This window comes from Indicator indicator, chromosome 5 (assembly GCF_027791375.1).
Source record: "Indicator indicator isolate 239-I01 chromosome 5, UM_Iind_1.1, whole genome shotgun sequence".
Lineage (NCBI taxonomy): Eukaryota > Metazoa > Chordata > Aves > Piciformes > Indicatoridae > Indicator > Indicator indicator.
The window spans coordinates 14,349,714-14,372,906 of NC_072014.1; the positions used below are offsets into that span (position 1 = coordinate 14,349,714).

Below are 23,193 nucleotides of genomic sequence, written 5' to 3' on the forward strand. Positions count from 1 at the left end.
AAGCAGAAGCCGCCAGTAACGGAAATTAGCAGCCGCAGCACAAGCGCCGACTCATCCGCCGCGCGCGGCAGCGCAGTCCCGCCACGTGGCTCGCGAGAGCGCGCGAAGGGACTTGCCCCCCCTCCCCGCTTCCCCCCTCCGTGCACTCACTTCCGCTGCTGCTGTTTCCTCTTCCGGCGCGTCCTTGCCTGAGCGGGGGTCTTGTCCGCTGGCGCACGTGGCTGTGCCTCACTTGGGCCCTCCGCTATGCTGGTGCTCTTCGAGACCGCCGCTGGCTACGCCATCTTCAAGGTAAGGGGATTGAGGAGCCTTTTGTCTGGTTGTGGCCCATCCCTGCCCGAGTGGGTCTCAGTGCGAGGAGTGGTTGCTGTTCTGCGGTGAAGCGGAAGTGAGGCGCGGGGTGGGGGAGCGCTCGGGGCTTGCGCTGGACTTTCGGGGGGAAAACGTGGACGGAAGACTAGTGCCTCCATGCTAGGTGGCTCCTCAGGGTGTTGAGCCGGGCGACGGCCCTGTGCGGTGACTCCGGCCGCACAGGAATCGGGGTGGGGAGGTCGGTAGGAATAGGGAGGCCGTGTTGTGAGGCCCCGAGCCACAGGCGCGATGAAGGGGCAGATGGGAGTTAGCGGATGTTGGGTGGGAGTGCGAAGGGTCCCTCGGTGGTCCTGCGCAGCATCATTCATGGCGCTCTTTTCTTCCCACCCGTAGGAATGAATTTCGTAGAAGGTGGTGCGCCTGTGGCCGTACTCCTCTTAGCGTCACTGGAGGCATCCGGGTGCGCGCACGTTGACCTCTTTCTGTTCCTATCTCCGTCCTTGTGGCTGATGTGCCAGGAAAATCTTGTAGATGCAGGGGGATTTACAAGGCGTGTGGGATACAGGCAGCCTGCGACCAAACAGTTGTACGGGGTGCCTTGGCCTGAGTGCTTTTTTGAAAGTGGTGCTGGTCTGCCAGGCGAGCCTATGGGCAGGAGGGTGAGCATGCCTCCATGTGTAGTGTGTGGTCTGACTTAACTTGCTGAAAACAAGGGCTGAGAGAAACAGACCACTTCACAGGGTTCTGTCAGCCTTCTAATGAGGTGGCTCGAAGGCTGCGTTTTCATGATGGTTTGAACAAGCCTCTGGCCTGTTCTCTCGATTGAGTGTTGATGCCTGTACAGTTTCACCAGCTCATAGAGTTTTTTTCTAACACTAGTGTTTTATTTCCCTCAGCTTAGTGTGGTGTGGGTTGTTCTTTTGTTTGTTTGTTTTGATTTTCCCCCTTGGTTTAGTTCGTGTAAACACTGGTGCAAATGCAAAGGGAGCAAAGTGCTGGTTTCTTTTGTTCCAGGCTGCTGCAAAACTACACACTTGGTGCCCTAAAGAGCACTATATTTCATCTAGCCTGAAACCTTTTCTCCTCATTGGAGTGCAGCTGTGCAATTAAGACGGGGAAAACTTCAAGACGTAAGCCTCAGGGAGAAATATTTTTGAAAGCAGATGACTTCTGCTGTGTGCCCCCCTTCCCTGCCCCAGCACTTATACCTGCGGAACTAACAGAGCAGTCTACCTGAAGGTTTTGCTCATTGGATGTTCACATAGGCTACTGTTCTTCACCACACTAAGTTAGCAAAAAGCTAAAAGTTGTCTTTTGAGTAGGCTTAAACCTCCTGTTCAAGGCCTTTTGACCTTTCACAGGAGCTAGGAGTGCCTTAATTCCTGAACAATGTAGAGGTAAAGCAAAGGTAGGAGGAGCATAAAGGGATGCCGCCTTTGCGGAAGGGCTCCAGCTGGGGTGTGGGATCTGGCTGTGATGTACGTGCGGAGCGGCTAGAGGGCATCAGGGAGCAGCGTTCAGGGGCTACTCAGTACCGCCGGCGGAAGGACAGCTCGCTGCAAAGTGTCCTGGCTGGATTGGGAAAGGTGAAAGCTGTTTGCTGAAATCGAGCAGGAGTAGTATTTTATTAAAATACGTGTTATGAAGCAAGTTTATGTTTTACTTCCTGATTCTATTTGCAGCTGCCAAGAACATCTATGACGAGACCCCATGCGTATTTGTCTGCAGGGCAAGGCTCTCAATCAATTAGCTTTCCTCTCCTAGACACCTTAACTGTTCAGCTTCAAGCTTGTGCCATTGTTACACTTCTATGTTAGTTTTCTATCAAAGTGTACTCTACAGAGTTTAACTTTTTTTCTTTTTAAAGCCGTTTCTAAAGATTGTTGCTGGTGGGGTGCTTGCAGTGGGGAGGGAGTTGGAGGGAGGTTGTTTAGGGGTTTTTTTGTTGTTTGATTTTTAGTTACTTGAGGGTTGGACGGAATTTGTGCTTCTGAATTTTGGGAGGCAGTCATGGTCACCCAGTTCCATTTTCAGCAGTTCCCACAGTTGCCCATTGCTACCATAACTGCTCTGCCTTTATGCCTTGATGATTAAGAGTTATTGTCTTCTGCAAGCTGTGTAGTTCTCAGGTATTCCCTTCTAGGTATTGTGCACATCAGAGGAGCAAGCAGTCTAAATAGTAAGGGCAAATGGAACATATCCCTATTCGAGATCTTGGAAGACTTTTTCTAAGAAAATTTACTATCGTGCAGCACACAAAACGTCAATAGACATGTAATTTCTGTATGCTAAAAACCTTGATTTAGCAGCTTCTCTATCTTTATTTTTATCTACGCACCCATGTCTGTTTGTGGAGGGTAAAAATTCTGTAGGCCTTGGGGTGTGAAAGATAAATTGGAGGAAAGAATCAGCAGGGTGAGGAAAGCCAGTTACCCCAAGGTTTTTCTGTGCCTTAGAGTCCTTTGGAAAATGAGTTGCTATGTTTACTTGCTCAGCTACTAATTAAGCTTAAAAAAGGGAACCTCTCTTGACCAGGGTTTAAAAATCTGCAAGGGAACGTGTTCTCAAACTCAAGAATGGTTCCTGCACTTGCACCGAGTCAAGTTAGAGTTGTATTACATTTGTGTTGCAGGGACAAAACGACAAGATTTTTGAGTGGGGAGTAAGGAACGTTATGTTGTAAAGATGTTGACTGTACTGCTCCTCTGAGCAATTTTCTAGGAATTTGCAGTACACTGTCTTTTGTGAAATGTGTGTAGGCTCTAGTGGTATAATTGTTAATTTTGTGCTGTTTAAAACTGGAGAGGGATCCCCTGTACAGAGATGAGATTAAGCCATTGAGCCATTGCTGCCTCGTAGATCTCAGCTGATTACCGAGCTGTGGGAAAAGTTGGTTTTTTTTGGTTTTTTTTTTTTTTTTTGTTGTTTTTTAAATTTTTTTTTAATAGCAGTGTTCTTCTTTCTTCTTATGGCTAGCTCAGATTAAGGAAAACAACTTGTGGGGTCATGCCTTCTGGTTAGGAATCCCAGTCATGCTTGTGCTTTCTTAAAGTAGTGGCAGGTTTGGTTTTGGGTCACTGAGGTTGTGAATGACTCCTGTAGAAGAGATGGAGCAAGCCTACTTCCGTTAATGTGTAGATTAGAAGGACTCAGCTGTTATTGGGCAACTTCTGTAATTTAGATGAAAGTAAACCCATTAGTATTGTCTGTCTAGTGGTAGGATAAAGCTGCTGAGAGAATGATGAAACTGGAGATCACCAAAATTAAGTTTGTTGACTCAATGAATGTTAACTTCCAGTAGTTGGATACAGTGTAAATCTGCTTCAGGTCTTCTAAGATGAATACAGGGTTGAGGGTTGTTCAGAAGTACTTTAAATACAGTCGTGTGCGGTTTTTGTTCTTCTCTTTCGTTTTCTCCTACAGGTTCTGAATGAGAAAAAGCTCCAAGAAGTTGACAGTTTATGGAGAGAATTTGAAACTCCGGAAAAAGCAAACAAAATGTAAGCAGCCTTATGTGGAGATAGCAGCTTGACTTTTGGATGGACATGACTGCCTGTAGTTAGGCACATCTGAGATTCAGAAAGAAGTATTGGTTTTCATTTTTCAGTACAGTAAAACCTAGAAGCTGTCAACAATAATAGTGTGAAGTTAGATACTCAGAGAAACATAAAATAGAATATCAAAGTGGAAGAAAAGATTTTTTTCTTGCAGCATACTTAAGCTGCAGAAGTCATTACTGAGTGTCACTGAAGCAAAAAATTGAACATTTTAAGGAGTTTTGGATACTTTGGCAGTAACATGTAACTTGTCATGCTGGCGCTGGCCAAAATGACAGGGTTTTGTGTCCACAGGAAATGCTTAACCAAAAAAACAAGTTTAATCCATCTGAAACTAATAGTGCGTGGATCATTGTGAACTGACAGTATTATTGCCTGCGCTGTCAGTGAGTGTTGGCACCGCTGCATGTCTGCACAAAGATTGCAGTCTCCACCAAGCAAGCTGGCCTTTCTAGCAGATTGCCATAGAGTGGGAGACAGCAGTACATTCTTTCCAAGTCTGTCTAGGGTGTTTTTATTAGAAGGCTTCTAACCAGCTTTGGTTATAATGGATTCCTCTGAACAAGCTATGCTTTGTGATTTGGATTTATCCTGCTCTGTAACAGTATTTAGAGGAAGGACTAGAATATTTCACATATGCCTGTTCATAGTGTTAATAATCTTGACTTGGAAACATCATCTTGGCCATTTGCTGGACAGGATGTAGCTCTTAGTGGATCTCTACTTCAATCAAAGTAATTCCCGTCTCTTCTGCTTTTCTGAAAAGGCAGCAGTATAATCCTGGAGCTTCTGTTGAGCTCTGTGAGTGCTTAACTCAAATGTTCCGCTTTATCTGTGACCTTGCTTCCTTTGCAGATACATGACTCAAAAAGAGCGGTGGTTAATCAGAACTAGATTAGTCAAATGCCTGTCCTTGACGAGGAATTTACTGGATTGAGATAGCTTCTTAACAGTATTCTAGATATCAACACCATAGACTGTGTGAGAGGGAAAGAGAAGCTCAGTCTAAGAGCTGACACAGCGTAGTGAAACACTACCCATATGATGATTTTGGGCTCTGGATGGCAGTTGGGGCATGGAATAATTTTCTGTTGTTTTTTCTTAAGCTCAGCTCAGAACTTGCATTCTAACATCTAATTGCAAGGAACGACTTAAGGATTCATGGACAGTAAATCAGTTCAAATTTAACGTCTTTGAAGATGCATTTGATTGCAAAGCATGTTAAATCTGAGCTGTGCAGGTTGTGCATTCCACGTAGGCAGAAGGTTCCCTTTTGAACATGTATGGGAAGATGCTATTGTCAGTCAGTCACCATTACACCTCATTGATCAGAGTGCGGTATTGAAATTTAAGTGGATGATGCCTATCTTTGAGCGTGAACTACACTTAGGTTTTCCAGTCATGTTTGTCCTAGAATTGCTAAATAAAAATAGTTGGTTTAGTGTTTTTTTTTTTTCTATTTTAAAAAATGGGTCACAGGACCCAGCTGAAAAGTCTCATCATACTCAAAGTTAATTGGCAAGTTTAATGCATTTCATTCTTTTGAGGAGCTGGATATTGACCTCTGCTGTTTTGCAGTCTTAGGGAGAAGAGGGCAACTGTAGTAGTAGAGGCAGAACAAAAGTAAAATGGTTCTAGCATCTGGTTTATGTACATCTGTTTACACACTTGTATTTTTTTTCTGTAGAGTGAAGCTAAAACACTTTGAAAAATTTCAGGACACAACAGAAGCACTTGCTGGTAAGTGAGTTAATACCATTCTTACCAAAAAAAAAAAAAAAGCCCTGTCATGAACTAGTTCACTTGTTACCTTTGTCCCTGCTCTGTTTCTTTGCCTAGTTTTTGAAGTACAAATTCAAAGCCAACTGGAATTGTTGTATTATGAGATCATCTATCCAGTCTACAGTGCAGTAGTGTTGTAACGAAGTCTAGTCTTTTCCTGCCATACTTCTTTCCCAAGCAGCTGACTAATGAGCACTGTGTAGAAGTTTTTGACTGATATGTATTGCCTGTTGTCAATGATGCATTCTTGTTGAAGCTGAATATTTATGATTTGAGTCAACATTTCGTCACTACCACTGAGACAACAGACAGATAGTGGAGTATATATATTCTTACAATGGTCCCTGTTTTATGAATGCATACCATGCCTGTGGGTTTTCAGTCTAAAAAATAAAACAACTGTATTATACGTAAAATAAATTCAGGTGTTTAAACAAAATAGAAAGCCTGTGTGCAGTAGTTTTTATTAATTCAACACGGAAATGCTTGATGCTGTGGAGAGGTTTGAGCAGAAGTGATAAAAGTTCTAGCTAATCATTCAGAAATGGCATGAGTATTACTGCTGAATGTTCCGTAAGTGAATGTTCCAGGTCACGTTTATGACTAAAGAGTAGATCTGCGTATTCTGATGTGGTAGGGATTAGTTTTAGTCTTAAGGAAAAAAGAATGGAGACACTACCATCATACGTGAGATGCAAGGGAAACAGCTCAGACTGAAGCTGCCATACATTCCTTTCTATTTGCAGATGTTTGAATTCAGATAGTGCATAGTTAAGCCTTTAAAAAAACAGAACACCAAAACCAAACCACAACCCCCAAAACAACAAACCTCACAGAACAAAACAACAAAACCTACACAAAAAAATACCCAAACTAAAACCGAACACCCTCTCCTCCCCGAAAAAAACAAAATGCCAAAACCAACCCCAGCAACCAAAAAACCTAAACCAATCCCAAAACTTCTACTATTTTGCTTCAGATTTACTTACCTGCAAAATGGGAGAGATTATTCAGACTACCTATATTACATTTATCTTGAAGAGAAGACTATTTAAATGTCTCATTTAAGTGAATTTAGGAGCTAAGTAGCTTGAAATATGGAGACTTATCTCCATTGTAGAAAGGTTCAAAGGAAACTTGGCACAGCACTTAGATTTTACCCTAACATTTCATTAAGGTTCTGTAAAACCAAAATTACTTACAGCTTCTCCTTTTACTGTGAAGATGATGCATCAATCACAGAAGTTTAGTGGAGCACAGAGCTCACCCACAAAGAGAGTTGTATAAGTGCCTGCTTAAAATTATATTGTGTGGGATTGTAAGGCTTTTACAGATCTATTCATAATTGAGAATGAAGAATATCCTTTTAAAATTCCTAAGTCTATGTGCTATATTAAAAAGATCCATGTCTGACTGCCCAGTCAGTGTGTCTGGCATCATTCTTTGTTGGGCTTTACATAGTACATTATCGTCGTCAGAGGATACAAATAAGTAAGTAATCAATTTTAGAATATGGTTGCTGACTAAAGGACCTGGGAAATGGTTGATGAATTAAATGTTACACAAAATATATTCCCATATAACCTTGCCTTTGGAAATGTTAAACATGTATCTAAAGCATATGGCATAGTGTTTATAAAGATCCTTAAAAAAAAATTGACAGAAATAGAACTGGAAGCATATGGAGAAAGGAGAGGCAACTGGAGAAGGGTTTTTGATTTAGGCTTCTGAAGGAGCAAGTATATAATTTTCTTCTATTTTGATTTGCCACTGTGTGACAAACCAGTATTACAGCTCAGACTACAGCTATTGTGGGCAGTTAAGAAAAAATACCAAGTTAGGAGTACTATTTTTACAGATTACAGGAGAGAAAAAAAACCAGCACCTTTGTGTTTTGGGTTTCTTTTTTATTGTTTTATACAGCATCCACAGCTCTCGTGGAAGGCAAACTCAGCAAGAACTTGAAGAAAATTCTCAAGAAGATAGTGGCCAAAGATGCCCATGAACAGTTGGCTGTAGCAGATGCCAAACTTGGAGGTGTCATAAAGGTGGTAACCAATTTTACCATTTTTCATTTTGGGTCATGCCAATGAAATCTTATAGTCAAATTCCAGAGATGTTTCGATTACCAGCAATGGATTACACTGCCAGTTCTGTGTTTGCAGCATGGAAGACATCTAATCCTTACGATAAGTGTATGCTGCATGTGTATTGGGAAGATAGCAACTTGAGTACAGAAGTGAATGATGTGGGAAAAGTTCACTGAGGTGTTCAGGATTGCTTGATTTCCCTCTTCAATATTGGTTAGAAACTCAACAGATCAAAACCTTAATTTCCCTAATGATCTCTTCCAGAAAAAGAGAGTGAGGAGCAAAACAAAAAAACAACAGAAAAACAGCCAGGCTGTAAGAGATGCAGCAACAGGGGGCTGATGAGATGTCTTGGTGGGAGGACACATTGTTCTGCCTTCTGCAGTCTACAAGCAGTTGTGCACATCCCTTGGTCCTTGCCTACAGAGAAGGGAAGAAGTATGATAGAGGTGGACTGCTTTCTCCAGTATCTCCTAGGTATCAAATACTAGGTTATGATCTCATACTTGATTGCTCCCTGTCTCAGTGGCTTTTGTTCTGACCACCTCCTCACGCTCTCATGGAAAGGAGGAGAATTTAGTGTTAAAGTGTATAATACCAAGGACTCTGAACTAATTTTTCAGTTTTGTTCTGTGAAAAGGAGCCAAAGCCCATAACCCTTTACCTCTATTTTTTCTCTCTGTAGCCAAACTGTTTCTAGTAAACTGCAGAATCCTAAATCTTGGGTTCCAGTGTCTAAATAGCAGATAGAGCATTAATTATAAATCTCATCTTCAAATAGACTGTTACTGTGTGGAGAGCTGGGTGTGTCACTAGCTTGATCATCAAACATCATTGAAACTTGTGTAATTGCAGAATTGCAGTGAAAAATCCAGGCCACTGGAGGAAGAAAGGCTTTAGAGCAATGTCATTGTTTTGCCTGACTTTAGACCATTGATTTCATCCTGCAGGACAAGCTGAATTTGAGTTGTATACACAGCCCAATGGTTACAGAGCTGATGAGAGGAATTCGCTCACAGATTGAAGGGCTTATTACAGGCCTCCCTTCTCGAGAGATGGCAGCGATGTGTCTGGGTCTGGCACACAGGTGAGTTCTAGAACTGCTCTGTTTCATCCCATGTTTTCCTCTCTCTTGTGTCCTTGGCTGTGCTGTGTTGCTTGAAGTGTCTCTAGGTGTGTGACATGATCTCACGCTCTGTAAGTGAAGGGCTTTCCAGTCTACATTTGCCCTTTAGAGGCTTCATCCTCACCTGAAGTTGATAGCTTTCTTTCGCATGTTATATAGTTTAGGATTTAGTTTGAAATGTCAAATGGGTCATTCAAAAGTCCATTGATGCTAAGACAAGATAAGGACCATGATTTGCTGATTTTTGCCAGAATACCCATATAACACATCAGGGTGAATGTTAAAGGCAGAGCTGTCTTTCCTCCCTGCAGTCAACTGCCTCTTCGATTGAGCGGAGCAGTAACTAAATACAAAGTTGTTGGATCAGCATTGGCTCAAGCACTCATTCATGAGTAACTTAATCTGTATTCTGATGTGGGCTTGTCCTTTCTGTAAGCCATTTTCAAGTTAAGAGAATTGCTTTGCTGTAACTACTTCCTTAAAAATAGATGTGTGCTTGCTCAGAAAATGGGCATTAATATTGAAAAAGGTCTTTGAAGATGCAAGTCGTTATGGATATCCGTTGTCTTTTATGATAGTATAGTCAAAAACTTTAAACATACATTGAAGTTAGATAGTAATGGGGTTTTTCAGTGAGAATCTGTTCCAAGAAGTTTTTTTCTGTTTTACATTAGTGTTGCTGATACTTGCTGATGGGTAGGTACAGTTTTGTGTATTACCTTCAGCTAATGCAGAACTGCTGAAGTGCTGCTGACAAAATACTTTTTTTGGGAACCATACAGGAAGAAACCAACAGCTAATTGAACTCATGTTCATTTTGCTACACATGATACAGATAGCCTTAACTTTCCCTTTCACCCTGCTCATAGATTATGTGCATATACATGTGTTGGAGCTCTTGTGAAACTTGTGTCAGTGAGGCTCCTGGTCACAGCTGAGTGGTCAATGACATAATACTGAGCTGGTATAAGTGAATTATGGACAGCTATATTGGTGCATTTTCTGCAGCAGAATGTCAGGATGTTGATGTAATTGCATTTTTGTCTCTTCAGCCTTTCTCGATACAAGTTGAAATTCAGCCCAGACAAAGTAGATACCATGATTATCCAGGCAATTTGTAAGTATATTTAGAGCTTAAATTATTAATCAATTTGGCTTAGGGTAGCTGACTTACACGAGTTACAGAAACGTATTGCTGTCAACTTCCTCCTAGCATGTTTCAGTAAATTGGGCATTGGTGTTCATAAGGTGTGGTTTTTAATAGCTTTCCACAAGCAGAAACCTTTTTAGGGTAATACAATAAACCAGTGTCCACTTTTTCATTGTGTAGAGATCAGCTGAAATAAGGCAGTCAGTTCTGTCTCCTGAGGACTTGATTTCCTAACATGCCTCTTTCTGAGTAGTTGGGAGAATGGGCTCCACAGGATGTGATTTTCTGACCCTTCATTTTGATGGTATCTTGCATAGAGGGCAATGTGGAATAGACTCTTACATTAGGTATGCAAAATCCACTGCAGTACATAATGCTGTTCCATCTCCTTGCTTTCTTAATGGAAAACAGACAAATTGTAAATACAGCTAGCAAAGTCCATTCCTTATTTTTCCTTGAAGAAATCTGCATCATATCTGGCATGCTTGTTGTGAAGCAGCAGTGAGGAATTCTGTTTGGAGTATTAATTCCCAGACAGTTGTCAATGATGAAATGTAGTTAAGATGAAATTAATGATATAATTCAGTTCCTTCGTCACTACCGCTGAGACAACAGCTGGGAATGTTGGTATTGTGTTAGCCTCAGGGCTGTGTAGCAGTATATGCTGTGGGTGTTATATTCTAATGTATATCTGGTTATTGGTCATATCTGGTAAGTGGTGAGCTTGTTGGATTTTTATGTGGTATATTTATATTCTAAAAGTAACTAAAGGACTTAATACAATCTTGTAAATCAAGTAATTGAATGCAGTTTCAGTTTCTCAAGATTAAAACATTTTTCCTTAAAAGTTTATAGGTGGGTAAGTTTTACATCAATCTTATGTGTAGCACTTCAGCTGACTTCAGACGAAGAATAATTGGCTGCTGCTCACTTTCCAGGGGAATGTACTTTGCATCTCTTAAAGGTGTCTATCCAAGACAGCCTGGACAATGAAACTTTCAGGGCACACTCGAGAATTCTGATACTTCTATAAAAACTCTGCCTGGGATGATGCAGTTCTCTGAAAAGTAAAGGCTTCTAATGTACTGCATCTTATGTTTCATTCTAGTTGTCATGGGATAAGATACTTCAGTTTATATCCCTGTACGCTATTTACATTTATTGATTAGAGTTTTCCATTTTTAGAAAGAAAAAGTCCATTCTTCTTTCTTGTAGCACTTCTTGATGACTTGGACAAAGAACTGAATAACTACATCATGCGCTGTAGGGAATGGTATGGTTGGCACTTCCCTGAGCTGGGCAAAATCATCACAGATAACCTAGCATATTGTAAATGTGTGCGGAAAGTTGGTGAGTAATAAGGAAGTGTGAGCATGGAGAATGTAGTGTGTTAGTATGCAGTGTGTTAATGGCACTGATTTGTAGACCTACAACTCGCTCACCCCCCTGGTTACAGTCCTGTAAATGGTCCTGCCTTCAGCAGTGGTTTAAACAAGGCCAGTAGAAAATTAGTGTATGCTTGTGTCTGTGTGTTGATGAAATTTTGTAGAATCATAGAATGGTTTGGGTTGGAAGGAACCTCTAAAGGTCAGCTAGTCCAGCCCCCTCTGCCATAAGCATTTACCATTTCAAAGCTTATAGGAAACTCATACTGTGTCACTGGTTAGTTCTTCATGAACCATCAGCATATCTTCTTAGATCACAGGTGGTCAGCAAACTACTTTGGAAATTAGCTACCAAAAAGTAATTTAAAAAGAATTACTTCCTGTTAGCTTAGTGTTCTCAGGGTCAACAACTGCTACACTTTTTCGTAAGAGTAGAAAGAGGGACTGCTATAATGTTTTAGACACTTGCCTCACTTCTTAGGCATGTACTTTATATTTATGATTTTATTTATTAAAAAAATAAAAGGGGGGGTGTTGGTGGTGCAATTTGCAGTCCTTAAGAAGCTTCTTAATTTTTTCTGAATTATAGAGGGAATTACATGGATTTGCTTAGTAGTAAATGACCACTTCTGGGTCATTTACATTTCTTCCTTGTAATCTTGTGACTGAAAATTTTGTGGCAAGTAGCTAGTGGAAAGGTGAAGTATTATACAGTGTTACAGAATAAGGGCTTTTTTTCTAGTTTCACATTTCATATACTCTACCATTTTGTGCTCTAGTGTAAATGTAAAGTTTACATTTACATTAGTTACATTGGTTTGGGAGTTTGGAATAGGATAATGTCAGACTTGACTCACTTTTTTATTTTGGCTTTTTATTTTTGTTTGGTTTTGTGCTTTTGAACTAGTTCATCTCACCACCAGCACAAACATGCTTTCATCTCTCCCCCACAGGAGACAGAAGCAATTTTGCCTCCTCTGATGTTTCTGACGTCCTACCAGAGGAAATTGAAGCAGATGTGAAAGCTGCTGCTGAGATTTCCATGGGGACAGAAGTATCAGAAGAAGATATAAACAACATAATTCATCTCTGTGATCAGGTATGTACACAGGGATGAATAGCAATGACAAGTCCATTTTAGCCATTTCAGAGCCTCTTCTGCCAAGGAAGAATTTTCCCAGGCTGTTGCTAGCACACTTGTAATGGCAGTGATGATTCTGACAATGGTTGCTTTCCTGATGTACAGACATGAAGGTTGCACAGTCACTACCTCATCTGAGCCATCTCAGACTGTGAAGTCTGCACAGTCTTCCAAAAGTTGCAGTTTTACTTTTGGGGGGGAATTTTGTCGTCATTGTGCTCTGGAGTCCTTCAGATAATGGTACTGTGTAGCCTCTTTTTAATCTGTCATTGTTGAAGCTAGATAATAAACCCTAGGTTAAAAGTGAAGCACTGAAGCCCCAAAAGAATTAGGAGCCCTGTCCTGCTTTAATCGGGATTGTATATGAACTTCCTGCCTTTAGTGGTGCCAGACAGATCCCTTTGTGACTTTACCAGGGAGTGGCAGGGTTAGGAGTTTCTGTTCTTGGTCTAGACCAGTTGGATTTTTAATGTGTGTTCTAATTGTGTGTATTAGTGTGGAACAAGTAAAGAGCATTTATCCCATTTCAAGAGAATGGTGGCAAAGATTTATGTGAAAACTGAATGTTCCAGGTTTTTGTCCTAAAGAAAATGTCCTTACTAAGTATTTTTCTTCTGCTTCACTGTCTTTGACATGCTGTCAATTCCTTTATCAGGACCTTTGCTGAGAAAATGAGTTGCATAAGGGAATAAGCAATATAGATCTAATATACTTGGTAAATGGAGCTCTGCTCTGCACATATGCCTTATATAAAGCTTTCTAGAACACTGGCTTTTGACTGTCTGCATTTTTCAGTCTCCTTTGTTGGAATTCTTGATCCTTGCTAATTTCAATATATTTAATTCTTTTAATATTTGTTAGTCAGCTAATACTGATTCCTGTAATCAAACTCTGTGCCAGGTGATTGAAATCTCTGAGTATCGAACACAGCTGTATGACTACCTGAAGAACAGAATGATGGCCATCGCTCCTAATCTTACTGTCATGGTGGGCGAACTGGTTGGAGCTAGGCTTATTGCTCATGCAGGTGGGTTGCACTGACAAGTGTAAATGAAGTTTTGATGGCCTCATCAGAGTTTTTCTCTGAGAAGCTGGTCAGCTAAAAAGCACTATGCAAGAGCCTAGCGAACATCTCATGGTAAAGGAGGGGAAGGTAGCTCTTGAGGAATCTGAGAATACCAGCATGGACTTGGTAGTAGTCTATGATGAGAGAGTTCTTAGTTGGCCTGAATTCTTTTTGGAATATGAGGGCAACTTAAGTCACTACCTCTTCTGAGACACTTGCTGAGCCTCCTGCTGATAGTGCAGTAACTTCTGAGGTGAAATGCTGGCAAACTGGCATTAGGCTTCTATAGTTTTGACTGGCTCAAGGTAGCCGCCTTATTCCAGTTACCTATGCTGCAGTTCTGTGTTGACATGTTCTTGCTGTTCCTTACTTTGTCAGGAGTAGGCATTACTCCAGTGGAATATGTTTTATTCAGTCAGCTTCCTTTCATGTTGCCAAAATCAAACCAAGGCGGTTAGCTGTAGCATGAAAGACTGAAATAGCTTACCTGTCCTTGAGGAAATGATTCTGAAGCAGCTCTCATAGAAATAGATGGTCCTGAGCTTCCTACTCCAGAATAGTGTAGGAGTCCAGCCTCCTTCTCTGACTGCTCCTCTGACAATATTACTGTGTCCTTCCAGGTTCCCTCTTGAATCTGGCAAAACATCCAGCTTCAACAGTTCAGATACTGGGTGCTGAAAAGGCACTCTTCAGAGCACTGAAGACTAAAAGGGACACACCTAAATTTGGCCTTATCTATCATGCTTCCCTAGTGGGACAAACCAATACCAAAAACAAAGGAAAGGTGAGTTGCAGAATTGTTTACTATCTTGGCTTCTTTCCAGAGCATGAGATGGTCTGAGCTTCACAGCGAGTCTCTTTCCATGGCCTGCTCTACTGTATTGCTTCATGGTTATGTGGAACTTGACACTGTCCCACAAATCTTTGGATGTCATCGATTCCTGTTTGAAAAAACAAATGGAATTGTCCATTCAACACGTCTGAGTAACAACAGATGCATTCCTGCTGAGTTATGATGCAGTGCTGGCTTTCTCGAGGTGCATGTTACTACTTTCCTTTTTGTGATCCTAAACTAAGCTGTTAGAGGCTTCCGTCTTGCATGGAAACTGGACTCTGGTGCTGGAGCTAGTAACTTTTGTGGCATGCTTTTAAAGAGCTTAGGCTTTTATAATGCAGGTAGATGAAAATGGGTTTGAATTCTGGAGAAAGCTTATGCAGCTGGAAGTTACACCTCTAGCCTAATCTGAAGGTTGAGTAAAGTGTGATAGGTATAACTAATTTGCTGTCTCAAATGTTTCCCTCTATCAAGAAAACAAGTTGTTACTTTAACAGTATTTCAGCGTTGATAGAACTATGTACTAATGGTGTATTGGACTAAGCACTGCTGGTTACTTTGTTCTTTTATTTGTGGTATCCAGATCAGAGTGAATCATTGCCTTGTGTTAAGTCTTAGCATTTAATATTCTTTCCGACGTTTCCAGATTTCTCGAATGCTAGCAGCTAAGACTGCCTTAACTATTCGTTATGATGCCCTTGGAGAGGATACCAGTGCTGAAATGGGAGCTGAGAACAGACTAAAAGTAGAGACGAGGATGAGGCTTTTGGAAGAGAGAGGGGTAAGTCTTGCAGAGGGCTGAATAAAGCTGACTTTTTTTCCCCCTTTATGGTACAATTTCTGATGTACTACTTTCTGAGTCTTTTCCCTTCACTCAGTTGTGTGATCTAGTGTCACTTTTATTATGTAGTATCTCCCCACCTTGCCTGGAGCACTGGGGTTTGGAAGCTGGCTCCATCCTTTTGTTTGTATGTCAGTTTTTCTTGTTTACATACCTGTCTTCATTTACATTATACTGAAAAATCTTGATTCTGAACAACATGAAAGAAATCATATCTTTACATTCTACACTTCTCTGTACTAATTGCAAAGATATGCTTGTTGCTTCATAGCTTCACCTCAGAAGAAAATGCATTTGGGGTTTCTCTCTCTCCCCCTTCCCCTGTTTTCCACCATGGTTCCCCAAAATCCAAATACAGGTCTGGTGATGCTGTGATACTTAGTCTTAAGGAGCCTTCTCTGTTTTCCTTTTTTTTTTTTTTTCACTTCAACATTTTTCATACAGATACGAAGAATAAGTGGCACTGGTAAAGCCTTGGCCAGGACAGACAAGTATCAGAACAAGAGGTAAGTAGTTTTTCCTTTCAGCTTGGCTGAGTATAAATAACTCTCCAAGTTTTTATTTCTGAGAAGCTTTTTCATTGTCAGCTGAATTGATTGCAGATCCAGAAAGATCTGAAGATCCAGATCCCTCTTAAGCAGGGATGAAAATTCCCATTGGTAGTGAGAATTTCCATTTTCCCACATTTTATGATTATGGTAGAGCCAGTGAACTGGAGAAACAGTCCTGATTTTCCTAATAGTCAACATCAGCAGATAACAAGTATATTTAGATGCTATCAGCAACATTCCAAGAAGTTGAATATTTTGGGGAGTTAATAGGTAGCAGCTTTTTTTAATGCAATTGTGAATAAAATAAATTTGAGAAAATCAGCGTTAGAATTAAATTGATACAGAAGTTGTCCTAGAGACCTACTTAGTCATCTTATTCTTAAAAAAAAAAAATCACTTGTTTTGAGCAAAGCTTTATCTCCTTGTTTAGGTGTTATGTATATCAAGTAATGTGCATTTCAAGCAATAGATAGATAGGGTCTGTACTTTGCACACTGTTAAGAGCAGTTTTTGCTGCCCAAAGTGACACACTGTAAATTGCAACTGGGACAGCTGAACATCTACGGATTTGAGCAGGTTGTTATTATTAGTCTAAGCTGTGACACCTGGGTTTTTAACTTAATTAAGTTGCAGGCTTCTGTCTTAGCTTGACTGTTGTTTGGCTGAACCTTTGATGTAGAGAGGTCAAGTGCTTAGGAAACCCAAGGCTGGTTGCTAGTTCTGTGAGAGTAAGTAGCACTGTTGCACCCATCTGCAGTCCCCAAATATCTTTCTCAACCCTAGCTGTAACTTTTATTTTCATATACTGAGCATTTCCAAGTGTAGTGATGGTTGTGATTTCTGGGGCAGCATTTGAAAAGACACTGTCAGTAAATGAAGTATCAAGGTGTGTAAGGAGGCAGTATCTTAGGGAAGAGGGTATTGAGGAGAAAACATACATGCTGGGTTTTGACCTCTTGAAATGAGGAGTCATGAATTCCTGCCAGGACATGTTTTTTACTGCTAGACGTGCTTTGCAAACATGTCTAGGTGTTGGGGAGAGAGTGATGGTAGTTTCTGTCTGTTTGAGGGAAACCAACTCAGTCCCTGTAAAATTGTTCTCATAGTACAAAACCAGCAGCACTGCTGCTTCATGGAGATGGTTTGAAGGGCTAAACTAGGGTTTTAAGGAGATTGGCAAGGATCTTAGTCTTGTATGAAGCTATGGATCGTGTGTGAATTAGGTATATCAAAGGCATGTTTCAGAAGTTAATTGCCAAGTTCTTAGAGATGAGCTTCAACTGAAAAGAGATGAGAATGCATTACCTATTTGCTAGCGCATTTATTTATTTCTGATCAGCAGCAGTATTGACAGTATTTGACAGTGACAAGAAACCCAGTGAGCCCTTTTCTGAGTTTAACTGAATCAAAGTCCATTGTTTACAAAAGGCTGCATAATCAATTTCTGTAAAGCAGTGTGCAACATTAATACCCAGAAGAGTATTTCTATTGTTTAGAGAGTGAAGCAGAGTGGAATAGTTTAAAGTTATTGTTTTAAAATTCCATTCTCCTTCAGTAGGAATTCTGTTCTGAGTGGGTAAGAAAAAATTTGCTTCATTGCTATTAGATAATTCAGTTGTGTCTGAAAAGGTCCAACTGAACAGCACTGGGTTTCAGGGTGTCTGTTTCTCTGCAGCCTGTAGAGGAGTTTGGGACTGAACAAAGGAGCATACAAATATTTGAGAAGAGACAGTTTCAGATGCAGATTAGGTATTTGAATATTACATGAAGACAAAGATAAAAGTGATGCAGAGAAGAGCCATAGCATTACCCTGCCTTGTGAGGCGAATAAGCAGTGCAGAAAAAGCAGAAGAAAAAGCTACTTCTAATCTTGTATACCCCCTTAGAGTGTGCTTATATGAAATTACCAAATTATGGGGAAGTATGTGCTTGTGACGATACAACTGCTAGAAAAGCTTTCAAGAGCACACAGACCAATCTGATGGATAATTTAAGTAGTCTGTAGAACTGTGAACAGATAGAAACCAGAACCAAACTCTTATCTAACTGTTATCTTCTGTCAGATAAGACAGTTATACTTCATGGGCTGTCTACTGTAGTCATAATTACTGATGAACCATCAGTACCCTCATTACCTTATCATGTGTAGATGCTCTGTTAGCTGAGCAAGATTAATTTGCAGATATTTACAGGAGGTTGTGTTGGAAAGTTTGTATTCAACTGCAGGATCTTACCTGCGGGGCTAGCTCTTCTTTATGTTACTTAAATTGCCTCTTTTTTTCATTACAGTGAAATAAAAATATTTGACCCATCTGGTGATTCTACTCTTCCTGCTGTTTCAAAGAAACGCAAAATTCAGGAAGTGGATGAACAAAACACAGAAGTTGCTGTGAAAGCAAAGAAGTTCAAAGCAGAAATAAAAGGTTAGTTGTTGCATCTGTGTTGCTATCATGTTGCTGTGTGCATTGTGCAATGATGCTTAGCACAGCCAGCTGCAATATCTGGTTGTTCTCGGATACGACAGTGCAATTAAAAAAAAGTAATGATCCTTTATGGACCGACAGCAGACTACAATCAATTTACTTGAAATACTGGTTGTAAGCATGCATGAACCTTGAAAACAAAAATTATACTTGTATTTTTACAGAATTTTCTTACTCAGCAGGTTCACATTTAGTGGGCCTCAGTATTTTGAAGAAAAAAGCTCTGTGTAAACCCAGAAGTTGCCCAGTTGTCTTTAAAGAACACTGCTTTCTGTATAAAATGTTTTCTGCATATGAGCACTGAATGTCAGAATATGTGGTGAAATTACTCTCCTCGAATTTACATAATACATGAACAAATATTTGAGAGCTAAAATTGAGCTGTGACCACGGTTGTTCTTTGCTTCTCTGCTAAATTACTGTGTGAAGGGAGAATTTGGGCTGCAACTTCAAAATAATCTGGTTTTATATTATGGTTCATTTTGAGAAACATTCTCTCTCTACTTCTCTCCAGTATGCAAGTCAGCACTTTTAAAATAGCTGGTGTAATACTTGTTGTTATAGTGGAGAACATAGTGTGTAACTTGAGGGGGGAGGGAAGAAAGGAAAAGGAAGATAACTTTAAGTCACTCCTCTGAGACCCTCAGCCAGATACAGGAGTGAGCTACTTCCAAGTTTTGTCAACTACCCATGACTCCAGCAGGTGAGGGCTTCCTTTTCTGCCCTATACTGTGTTTCTGTGTTCTAGAGTATGAGAGTTTAGTTATGCTGGTTCTGTAATCCCTTCATGCTTGGCTGATGTTGAGGTTTGGTCTTTACAGATGTTAGTTGGTTCATGGATGGAGCAACTTGTAGGAATGTAAACTTAGCTGAGAACCACAGTTATGCTGGAGGGAGAATTCCCTGTGCCCCAGCTTGTTCTCTTGTACTTAACCATACGAAGACAAGGGCACACGAGTACTTTGGAGGCTTGAACTTTGCCTATTTGGGTTTCGGAGAGTATGGGTGTTCTTACAGCTACTGCTTTTGATAATCTTTTTGAACAAACTTCACTAACTGTAGTCTCAGAATCATTGCCTGAGGTCTCTCTTGTATTATAAATGAGATTGTTGACATCTCATAGGTGGAAAACTGTATTAATCTCCAGCCTGATCTCTTAAGAGTATGAGGATATTTCTATTCATAGACTGATCTCTTAAGAGTATGAGCATATTTCTGTTCATAGATGTTTTATTTAATGGTTCACTGCTCTGTTAAGCTTGTCCTTGCTCAGAGATTACACATCTAGAGTTAGTATTGTAAAAGTTTCTGCTCCATACTTCTTCGTGGTGTTTGTGCAGCTGCATGATAAATGAGGATGGCAAAAAAAGCAGTCCAGGGGAAAAAAGGAATTCCTTAGCCAGATTACTTTTAATCCAGTTTGTGTTACAAGAAGAAAGTAAGGGGTGTCAAACTGTTGCTTTAATATTTGCTGTAAATGAGGACAAAATTTTGTGCTAGCCTGAAATGTAAATTTTACTGCAAGATGGAGCTGTTTAGTGTTTTCTCTGTGCCTTTTTGGGGTGCAGGTATGGCGGTACTTTGGATAGGAACTGGTGGGGAGTTTGGAGATGAGGCATGTACAAATCAGTGTCATTGATTCTGTACATGCAGAGCATCATGTAGAAGAGGAAGGTATGTCAGTCTCGTGTATAAAAGCTTAGTGGTGGAAAGTGGTGGAAAATGGGTGAGTGGAACTGCTGGTGATATCTCCAGCACTGCACAGAACTGTCAATCAAACTGTTCTTCCAGTGCTGCTTTCTGTGCCTCAGTGCCTGATAGGAAGAGCTGTTGGCTTTCTTGTCATCTGCTGCGTATCACAAAGAAACCCCACCGGGCTTGAGTGGCTTAGAAATGTTGCACCTAGAGGGTAAAAGACCAGCTCTCTTGGAGTCTTTATCCTCATGCTACCTAGGTACAAATACATGAAGTCTTGTAATGAGCTTTGCTAAAAAGCAGCAACTGAAATCTTCAGGAAAGGTGTCTGCTGCTAGCTATGAAAAGTGACAGTGTCTATGAGCGTGCTGTGCATCATCTGCGGTTGTAAATTGTGACATGTTTCACTGCCTTGTGTGTCAGACTTGATGACGTGTAGGACGATAACAAGAGTTGTTCAAGGTTACCACCTAAAATTTTGCTTGAAAATTAATAGCTTACCGATGCAGCTGAGTGAACATAGCGAAATTGTGGTATGCTGCTTCTGAGCTCTATGGCTTTAATGTAGTATTTGCTTATTTTCCACTTACAATTAGATTTACCAATTCCTTTGTCTGGAATCCTTTGCTGGTTTGCTTCTGGCATTTTTTAATGTCAGAAAACTGCATGTGTTAGCTGGCTGTATTTTCTTGTTGACATGTCTAGAATTTTTTTTACCCTGAAGTAATTTTTTTTTTTTTGGTCTGAAGCTTATGTTAGAGGCAAAGAGTGAAGTATGTTTTTGACTCATGTAATCCTTCTGCCTCCTTGAGGAGCTAAGCTTGACAAAGTATGGTCAAGATGTTAGGAGGTTGTGTGTTTGGAGTTTTGTGATTGCGTTGGCTTTCTTTTTGTTCATTCTCTAAGTAGTGAGTGTGCTTCAAAATCACACGGATTCATTTTTTTGAGGGGAGTACAGTAAGAAAATTACTTCTTGAATCACACCTAGAGTAGCAACTGTACACACCACAAACACCACCGGTTTTAGCATCTTGATTTTGTAGCTACTGAAGGACAGTGGTTGCTGTATTATGAACTTACTCATGAGTACTATGTACTGAGAAACTTGGTGTCCAGCACTGATCAGATGTGCAAATAAATGAAACTTTGGTCTGCTGCAGTAACAGACTGGCTGTCAGCTTGATAATGATTTCTGCTTTTTTCTTTACATAGAGTTTCCCAAGACCTGTTGTATGCATTCTAGAAAATGAGTGGTATTGGAAAGGCCAGCTGTTCACAAATAGTTCTGAAAAACAAATGTAAAAGGTAGCATTAGTAAGTCTTTCCTTGGGCTAACATTGCTCTCAGCTGACATAAATAATTCCATTCTTGGCTTCCAGGACAGGAAAGAGTTTCTGCTTTTACATTAAATGCTTTACGTTAGCTCAGCGTGAAGAGATCTTTGTGTTTGGCAGTTTAAACAGTAAAGAAAACTGGTCTGCTTCTTAGCAAATTTCCAACACCAAGATGAGGAAATCAGTTGTGACTAAGCTGTTGCTGGCTGAACACATTTATAGTGCGGATTTTAAAGTCCTTCCACAGCTCTTATGCTGTGAACAGTCTGCTTGCAGAAAGAGTACTGGAAAATAGTTTGGAAGACAAGTGAAAACATCCAAGCCTATAGCAGTACTGCTTGTACCAGGACATGCGAACAGCACTGTTTGAGCGTTGTCACTTGTGTCTTGAGTAGTTGTATGTTTTGATTATAGCAGGGAGTAATCATGCAGATAAGGGCAAAGCATAGGGAAAATAGCTGTAGAGAGATGTAAAGAAGAGGTAGTGTGTTGTCCAGTGTTTTGCATTTGTACTATTATTGCATCCTCTCACATGTCATAGAAGGCTTTTCCTTTTATCTTTTACACTCTTAATAGCTGACAGCTTGCCTTTAATTTTTCTTCCTTCTGTGGTACAGAAGAGACAACTGTAGAAGATGATGAACCTGTCAAGAAGAAGAAGAAGAAAAAGGATAAAGAAAAGCAAGCTGAAGAAGAGGAGGTACTGAGTGAGGAACCTCCCACCAGCCCTACAGTTGAGGTGAGACAGAATTGCATAGCACTTCAAAATATGGAGTGTGTGGAGGGCACATTATTCTTACTCATGGGATGCAAAGACAGTTCTACTCTAGTAGCTTCATTTTATTATATCCTGCACTGCATTAGAAAATAAGATCTGGGAAATATAGGATTGTATGCCTCCATGTACCAGCAATGTTTCTTCTCCTTTCCTCTGCCTACCCCCAGCATTAGTCTTCTCTCTTCCTTCATCTTTTCTGGTGGGGAGAGTGTGCCTTGGTGCTAGTCCATAGGCATCTGTCTAGTGTTTAGGACTTGGAGGGAGCAGAGACTTTACCTGATGAATTGCTGGCATCATTTGATGTCTTCTAGCAACCGTAGAGTGGATAGGACCAAACCAAACTAGTTGCTTAGCTTTTAAATCCTGTTCTTTACATGGGATTTAATTTTCTGCCTGTTTGGGCAGCTACATAGCTTGGCCACAGTAGTGAGCAGCCAGCAGCGTGGCAGACAGCACAACTTCTGTAAACATCAAGTGCATTTTAGCAGTAGAGGAAGGCGACATCTCCTGGGTTGTGCTTTGCTGAGTATGGCAGCTGCTGTGTGAGGTCTGTTGCCTAATTATGTGTGTTCTTTGCTTCTCCATGATGCTTTGTTCATAGCAGCATTTGTTTGTTTGCAGAATACAGAGAAAAAGAAGAAGAAAAAGAAGAAAATAAAAGATGAAGACTAATGAATAGCAGGGGAAAACATTTGCCCTTGGACAGCTGCTTCAGAGTAGCATTTCTGGACAGAATTTCTCTAGCCTCTTGCTGAAAACTAATTTTCCTGTGTTGCAAGAGGACAATGAGGTGGATCTGGTAGTTACCTTCTGCTCTGAAACAGGATACCCAGTGTCTCTGCCACTTAGGAGAGTTACTGGATTATCTTCAGTTTCTTTTGTTGAAAAGCTCACATTAGATCCTCTTTTCATATGCAGTCTCCACTGATAAGGAATAAAAACACTTTAATGGAGATTGTATGCCTCTGCCTTCTAACTTGTTTGTTCATTTTTTAGCCATCATCCGGACTATTTCTAAGATGTATTGTTTTAAATGAACAGAAAGAAATATGTCTAATTAGTGTGTA

At 40.5% G+C, this 23,193-nt stretch overlaps 1 protein-coding gene and 4 non-coding genes across 5 annotated transcripts; all 5 read left to right on the forward strand.

Moving 5' to 3' along the window:
- Positions 1-246: 246 nt before the first annotated feature.
- NOP58 (NOP58 ribonucleoprotein) lies at positions 247-22,966 on the forward strand. The gene is made up of 16 exons (XM_054380847.1): positions 247-291; positions 3,736-3,812; positions 5,557-5,609; positions 7,575-7,699; positions 8,692-8,828; positions 9,920-9,984; positions 11,233-11,367; positions 12,356-12,501; positions 13,444-13,570; positions 14,230-14,393; positions 15,091-15,225; positions 15,730-15,791; positions 18,126-18,259; positions 19,985-19,993; positions 21,966-22,087; positions 22,748-22,966. Exons 1-16 carry the CDS (start codon positions 247-249, stop codon positions 22,796-22,798), a joined length of 1,587 nt encoding a protein of 528 aa, XP_054236822.1. The 3' UTR covers positions 22,799-22,966.
- Positions 5,875-5,963, forward strand: LOC128967384 (small nucleolar RNA SNORD70). The gene has a single exon (XR_008489112.1). It is a non-coding gene; the product is annotated as a small nucleolar RNA SNORD70 (small nucleolar RNA).
- LOC128967385 (small nucleolar RNA SNORD70) lies at positions 10,548-10,636 on the forward strand. Its single transcript, XR_008489113.1, has one exon. It is a non-coding gene; the product is annotated as a small nucleolar RNA SNORD70 (small nucleolar RNA).
- Positions 12,603-12,688, forward strand: LOC128967388 (small nucleolar RNA SNORD11B). The gene has a single exon (XR_008489116.1). It is a non-coding gene; the product is annotated as a small nucleolar RNA SNORD11B (small nucleolar RNA).
- On the forward strand, positions 13,739-13,824 carry LOC128967387 (small nucleolar RNA SNORD11). The gene has a single exon (XR_008489115.1). It is a non-coding gene; the product is annotated as a small nucleolar RNA SNORD11 (small nucleolar RNA).
- Positions 22,967-23,193: the final 227 nt, after the last annotated feature.

Excerpts from the sequence above, each read along its gene's own strand:
- NOP58 (XM_054380847.1), top strand. The coding sequence starts at position 247 with ATGCTGGTGCTCTTCGAGACCGCCGCTGGCTACGCCATCTTCAAG. Across the intron at positions 12,502-13,443 it reads TAATTCATCTCTGTGATCAG|GTGATTGAAATCTCTGAGTA; the intron begins GTATGTACACAG and ends ACTCTGTGCCAG. Across the intron at positions 15,792-18,125 it reads GACAAGTATCAGAACAAGAG|TGAAATAAAAATATTTGACC; the intron begins GTAAGTAGTTTT and ends TTTTCATTACAG.